The 7,692-nt window shown below is 32.6% G+C and overlaps 1 protein-coding gene across 1 annotated transcript; it reads left to right on the forward strand.

Moving 5' to 3' along the window:
• The first annotated feature begins 813 nt into the window (after positions 1–813).
• On the forward strand, positions 814–3,620 carry LOC132732906 (uncharacterized). The gene is made up of 3 exons (XM_060719434.1): positions 814–1,098; positions 2,389–2,533; positions 3,319–3,620. Exons 1-3 carry the CDS (start codon positions 814–816, stop codon positions 3,576–3,578), a joined length of 690 nt encoding a protein of 229 aa, XP_060575417.1. The 3' UTR covers positions 3,579–3,620.
• The last annotated feature ends 4,072 nt before the right edge of the window (positions 3,621–7,692 follow it).

A 7,692-nucleotide genomic window follows, 5' to 3' on the forward strand; every position in this document is an offset into this window, starting at 1 on the left:
CTCCTAAATAAAGTCTCTACTTGCTTAAGACAATTTGATAACAGAAAGCTTGTGGCATTTAAGTACTTGTACTTTTCAACATTTACAAAATAATAAAGTCAGAACTTTTCAACATTTACAAAATAATATAGTCAACATTGAAATCCTACATGTACAGGTAGCCCAACACAACCATATCAAAAATGTTGTTCTAACTGTCAAAGTAAAGGCAAGCTATCGTCCAATACCCCGAGCACCGCCTTAATCAGTATATAAAATTAAACAACGAAAATAGGCAAACTATCCGAATGTAAGATAAATATTTGAAATTCCTTAGAAAAAATAATGTAGATTTGATTCCTCAGACCTGATGGATCTTCAAATATTTTAAGACTACTTCTTAACATTAACTTCCATTTGTCGGAACATATTGTCTTTAATTCTTCTATTGTTTGATTATATCGACAGAGGAAAAAAGACACTTATTTAATTGTTTAACATTCTCTGTTATCTGCGTTGATCTATTAATATTGGTGTTTAAGATATATTAATACAAATAACATAAGATATGTCTTCATGCAAAATTAATGAAAATCGGAGAAAATGTATCGTTTTTTTTTGTATAAATATTCATGCCCTCTTCAAATTACACAATTATCTTATACTTGCTTGAATTTTTACATGTTATTGTTGCTAATATACTTCAAAGGAGTAGAGCATAGAAAAATATAACTATATTTATTTTAATTAAAGGATTCATTACATTTAAATTTTTACATTTTCTTAAAAGAGACGTGCATTATTTTTTTTATAAATATACATTTAACGGAAGAAATGCTTCTGAAATATCTGTCGTTATTGGTCATTTTACGTTATGGTTTGAGTTTTGTATGTAATACAAAATATTTGGTTAAGGATGTTTGTTACGAGGAGTACGGGTCAGTTATTGACGTCATAAATAACGTCACATCATTTGCAGCGTGCGCAGCGCTTTGCTGTAAAATTCATGACTGCGCCTCGGTGATATTTGACGGCTCTAAACATTTATGCACGACAAACTCAGGAATTTCAAGTTATTTCGCAACAGGTTGTGGACTGAAGTACGCTAAGTTTATTCAGGTAGGTCACAAGTTTTTTTGATGTTTTTATTATCCTACCTTCGAGTACAGAGCACGTGTTGATAGAGCGTCGTAAATGGCACTTGCCTATGTCTAAAGTACAAAGCACTGTACGTAAAGAGTCGCATTGATATAAAATAAATTATAGATTCTACAAGTGGGTTATCAAAATCATATTTTTGAAACGCTTTTTTTTTAGTTTTGAAAATCATCACTAGAACCCTGATTTTAATTTTACATATTTAAACTTATCATTATTTTTTTACCTATATTAAATAAATAAATCTGAAAATTATTTTTTTACTTTGATTATATACATAATAATGAAATTTCATCTGAACAAACTATTTGTTTTCCCCCATGAATACATGATTTCAACTGTCACAAGAACGACGAACAAACCTTTACAATTTTTTTTTCAAATCAGGTATTTGACATTTCACAATCATTATATTAGACATGTCGTTCAATCTTAGATTTTAATTGCTTCTTTTATGAACATTGTCGGATTGTCAAAGCGTAGTTGAATAATAACTACCTACTAAATGTTAGCTGAGAATACAATAGATAACTAAAACAATTATCACGTCACGTGATCATGGTAACACAAAGTACAATATGATACTTAGAATATATAATAGAAAGTACAGTGTTTACAAAAATAATGTTAAGAGTATTAAGTAAATATTTTCTCAATCATAACAGAAATAGAAATTCTACTGGCAACCTCACAAGATATTGTGTACCATATTTTACCCAGTGAGTCTAACTTAAAACTCCCTGCCGATAAAGGCGAAGGATAGATGTTAACGAGCGGAAAACAGGTCCATGTCATATAGGCTCCCATTTCTACACTCTTGGCTACGCGAATATACTTGTCAGCGGAATTATCAGCTGCTGGTAGTTTATATATAATTCGCGCGTTCGAAAATTGTGTTCAAAAGAATATTTCCTTGCTCATGATAACATAAACGCTTGATACAGTTGTATTCGACACTCATACCGCGTATTGACGAAGATAAGAGGCAAACACATTGCTTTGTTATTCAACAGCGATTTCCAAAAAAAAAAAAAAAAAAAAAAAAAAAATAATAATAATAATAATAAATAAAAATAAAATAGATAGATAAATAAAACAGCAAGGATTCACTACTAGACAACCACAACGGTATAACTGTATGATATTGGTAAAGCATCTTAAACATTTGTCCCAGAGTTGACTTATTACCGGTCCAATAAGATTTTTTCGCCGCATTTTAGATACTATTTTTTTTCTATATGTTAATTCCAGAGCAATTGTAAAAGTTTAAAAAGCCTTGGAAAAGCCTGCAAAACTAGCGCAGAGTGTGTTGAAGATATATACTCGTGCGTGGACGGAGTGTGTATGTGTGCAGCAGGTTATAGTTTCAACGAAGCCGACGAAACGTGTTTAGCAAGTAAGTGCCCTATAAGCGTAACCGTCTGTCATGATTGTTTAAATAAGTGCAAATATATGTAAAAACAATGAATGACAGACCTACCGTTGCCCGCCGTAAACTTTTACATGAACGAATAAAATCACAATATTAGAAAGAAAAAAACATCTTGATCAGCAGCACCAATCATAACAAAATTATATGAAAATTGCAGACTCGGTTTGATTGAGTCTGTTCATGAGGGTTAATGAAAAAGTGCAACATCCCTCACGTCCCCTATAACCGGCTTAAGCGGTACTTAATTTTCAACACTGGAATCAGTGATCCCGAAGGACCAGAAATATATATAAAACATTAAAGAAATTCATCGTTTTTGTTTTGTCTAGACATAATGTTTTCCGTTATGCATTCTGCTTTTATATTTAACTAATGTAAGTATTATTCGTAGATATGTGTCATGTAGCAGAAAATATAAGTATATGAGAAAATAAATGTGAGTCAATGGAAAATGTGAAAGTCATCCGTACAAAATATATACCTTAAATATATACGTTAATTTATTAATTGACTTTTAAATTATAAACAACAAAACACAAAGATGTAAATTGCAAAATCGAAATTAAAAAAAGCAGCTAAAAATTCATTCTAAGTACATGGTTGAATCATATCATTTTAATTTTTTTTGAAGTCCAAGAATGTTTTCTTTCTTACCAAACATGGTCATAAACATATTGTTTCTATCACTAAATACATAGAATAGTATTGTTTCACATAATTGTAGTTTAATAAATATTTCTTTTTTTCAGCATGTGATCACTATGGGGATTCATTTACGGCATTTCATGGGTACGTCATTGCCGCCCACAATAATCTTAAACTGACCGACATGGACGAAACCTCGTGCAAAGCTGCTTGCGTCACTACCACAGATTTTATGTGCCGATCAATAGAGATAACAACCTTAGGAGTCTGTTTCCTGTCAACAGAGACAGCATTGACCCAAAAAGATGATTATACCGAATATCCCGGTTACAGTTACTACCAAAGAAACTGCAAGCTACCCTAGATTGATTCAACCAAACCGTGTTGACTGTATGCTATTGTTTAATACAATACAGCGATACTTAAATCTTAATTATAACCAAACTCTGATCAAATAGTGTATTTCTGTATATAATTTGTTTAAAACAATGCATAAATAAATTTTTATATTCTTAATTATAACCAAGCCCCTGTAATTACATAATTTACATAGCATTAGAATAAATATATATATGCTATGTTCGCTAAAGAAGATTACTTCAGAATTTACATGATTAAATGTATAATTCTTTAAATTATTTCTGTAAACAAATAAACAAGTTTAAGAGATATGTTAGTGCTTTAAAAGCAAAGCAATAAGGGGATTGGTCAGTTACTTAGACAAGAGGGTCCTTGGGCCTTGGTCGCTCATCTGAGGCGTATTTAGAAAGTCGACGGACGACAGACAAGACGGTGTCACAAAAGCTCACCGTTTCACCCTGTGACAGGTGAGTTAAAAATCAATAAAACCCCTAGCGTGGCCGCTTTTCATCCTAGGGGGCATTATTTGAACAATCTCTATAAAGTACCACTAGATCATGTTACACACCAAATTTCAAGGCTCTACGTCTTGTTGATTTTGAAAAGAATATATTTTAATATTTCCCTATATAACTTTTTATAAAACTGATAAACCGCCCTGGCATGCCCCTTTTGATCCTAGGGGCATAGTTTGAACAATCTTTGTATAGGACCATTAGATCATGTGCATACCAAATAACAAGACTCTACTTTGTGGATTTTGACCAGAAGGTTTTTTTTTTAAAGATTTTCATATATAACTTTATATATAAAACTGATGAGCCCCCTAGCGAGGCCCCTTTTAACCCTATGGTAATGATTTGAACAATCTTTGTAGAGGACCAATAGACAATAGGACAACTACAGTTCTTCATGTCTTCAAGGAATTTAATTATTTTAACAAGTTTGGCAGAGGTATAAACGAGGAACATGTCTGCAAAGTTTCATTAAATTTGGACAAGCGGTATTGGAGAAGAAGTCATTTGAATGAAGAAGTTAACGCACAGAAGGACGGACGACAAACAACTCGGTGTCACAAAAGCTCATCATGTCTCCTTTCGGAAGGTGAGCTAAAATGTGTTAGCTCCAAAACCAAATCTAACTAGAACTGCTACTGTCATGGCGTTAATACCCCCGCATACCAATTTGACAGAATTAACAGTGACCATTTAGAGCTCAAGGACAATATATCTGCCAAATCTGAGATTACTGAGCCAGTGCATTGCTAAGTTAAGCCCCGGTCACATATTCACGGATAATGCCACGGAAGAGCTACGGTCTAATTGTTCACGGATTACTACGAAAATGTGAAATTCCGTAGTCCGCTACGGTTCCAGTACGGACACACAACGGTATGAGAACGGAGTTTGACGGATTTACCACCAAAAGCCTCGGGAGAGACACGGATTGTTACGGACCGACACGGTTTGATACGGAGCGAAACGAATCAGGACGGACGCACTACGCATACACTACGGTCTGCTACGGTATAAGCACGGATAGTACGAATAAGTACCGTCTGATACGAAGAACAACGAATTGATACGGAGAAGAACGAATTGCCACGGATCTATTAGGACCTATTATATCCGTCCACAACCTCTTGCATGCTTAATGTCTCACAAAAAAGAACACCTAAAAAACGAATTGCAGAGTTCAGTGATTTTGGCGGAAAGGATTCGGCCTCATCGCGTCCGACCCCCGAGACATATCAGGTGCGATTATAGTGAATTTCTTGAAGGACGCCGGAACCTCAACAAGTTCGGCCATGAGAGCCTCATATTAAACACGAAGGGGTCTTCGTAAAAGCTCATCTCTAGTCAACCATCACCTCTGTCTTCTCTTACCTGATTAGATATGTACTAGTAATCATTATTGAAAAATGTTGATCAATACTGCTTCTCTTTTGATTTTAAAATGTGCTGTTCATTTTACAATTACATTAATTATTGTGAATGTTTATGTTTTAAAAATATGTAAAATGCTTGTTTATTAATCTTATTATCACTCAAGGGCCAGCGTTCGAGACATATGAGACACTTCGATTTATGTACATATTTACTCCAATTTACTACATTGTAATTAAGATCCGTGACAAAATAGAATTTATATCTAAATCAAATCTGAGTATATATATTTATTATATACCTTTAAATGAAGTATTGAGAAATATTGATGAAATAAAAAGCTTATTTTCATTTTCGTATTTTCACTGTAAAAAAAGTATTTTAGTGAAACATTTTTTACGTGTTTTTACTGGTGTCTTGCCAGACTTTATTCTTTTACATTCTGCCAGTACACACAATTTAAGGAATAGTCTTCCAAATTGTAATTTAAAAATAGAGACAAATGCATCTAATAAACAGAAAATTCCATCTTTTTCTTGTGGCATGAAAATTATCACATTTCACTCGTGGCTACCACCACTCATGAAATATTTATTTTCATACCACTTGATGAAAATAAATCATGTATTTACAGAAAAAAACTTTAATATCCTCTATATGTTTTAACATCTTTTGCATATTTGTCCGTTTTAAATGTCCATGTAAGAATCAATTTTTTATGTGTTTAGGTTTTTTTACCTCATTGGAGCTCCTTTAATTAAATGCCTAAACAAACTTATATATTATAAACCGTTTTTAACTTTAAGGTCCCAGCTTCTCTCAATATTTCATTTTGATACCTCTTCTAATTGTTCTTGCGTCTTAATGCTTGAATGACGAATAAAAACTGTTTCGCGCATGTCACGTGATTGTGCGTCAACCACGTTAACTTTTTGGTCCTTCCGAATAATCCAGGTGGGGAACAATAGTTTTATATAAATACATAGCAAATTGAAAAGACTGAAAAGAGATCGGAAAATGTTTTGCTGGCGTCTTTAACGTATTTGATTATTAAAGTTTTATTGGTGAGAATCAATCAGTGGTTAAACATACAAGATTGTCCCCGAGCGCTCAAGATTCATGGTCTAGTGATTTTCCATGCACTTTACTGTTAGCTACATTTGCGTGAAGTTTGTGAGAGGGATGTGACGGAAACGAAGGTAGGAGTTAAATATAAATCGTAACGCATAATTACAATATGTTGTGTTTTTTTTTCTAACTGTGGCACTATATTATTTATTAATGTAAATAATAAGTACATGTACATGTGATGATTCACTTATTGTAGGACTACAATTCCTGATTCTTTTCCGTTTTAATGGATGTTAATAACAATAATTTTATTTATTTCCTTCTATACTCAAAAGTCACATGTTGAAAAACAAAATAATACAATAGCTTACGTATGATTTTTTTTAACAAAACATTGCCATATATAATTGCCTTATGATATAAAACAAAAAACAGATATGAATAATTGATAGTTGGCATGTGAGGTCTAACAAAGTGTTAAAATGATGGCTATGTTGATGACAATGTTGTTGTTTATGGTAATGTTGATGAGGACGTCCACGGGTGTAACAATGATGATGAAATGACGTTGTGCAAGGTAGTGAGCAGTAATCAGGTAAATCTAGTTATTTATAGAAACAAGCTTTTTTTTAGAAACTAGTTATTTTTAGACAAATGAGTTTTAACTTTTCATCGTAAGTTTTATCAGTTTCAGAAGATGAAATTTCAAAAGGAACCAATGAACTTGCAAGTAATCATACTATATCGGGCCATGCTTGTGGAACAAGGACAACACACATTATGCAACGTAAAAACAGCATACTTATTTAATTCAATTTACATTTGGAAAATTTGACATTATAAGAAATTTGATATACATATATACATGTAAATGGTATTATATCAGTAACTGAAATTGCATAAAGTTACAAAATTTTATTTTAGAAATGAAAATTTTTTTTTTGGCCAAAATTGAAAACTATGTTTTATGTTTATGTATATTGACGAAATTTTGTGTGTATTGTTTATATCGCTTTTGGTTGTCAATTTTTTGGAGTTGGTATGTGATTGGGGTTATCAGTGGTTATTCGATTTGGGTTCGGTGTTTTAGCTTGTCTCTTTGTGGGAGTTGTTTATGTGTGTTATGGTATTTTTTTTATGTCTTTGTTGGAGTTGTTAATG

The sequence above is a fragment of the Ruditapes philippinarum genome, unplaced genomic scaffold (genome assembly GCF_026571515.1).
Source record: "Ruditapes philippinarum isolate M1 unplaced genomic scaffold, ASM2657151v2 ctg358_1_1_1_1, whole genome shotgun sequence".
Taxonomy (NCBI): domain Eukaryota; kingdom Metazoa; phylum Mollusca; class Bivalvia; order Venerida; family Veneridae; genus Ruditapes; species Ruditapes philippinarum.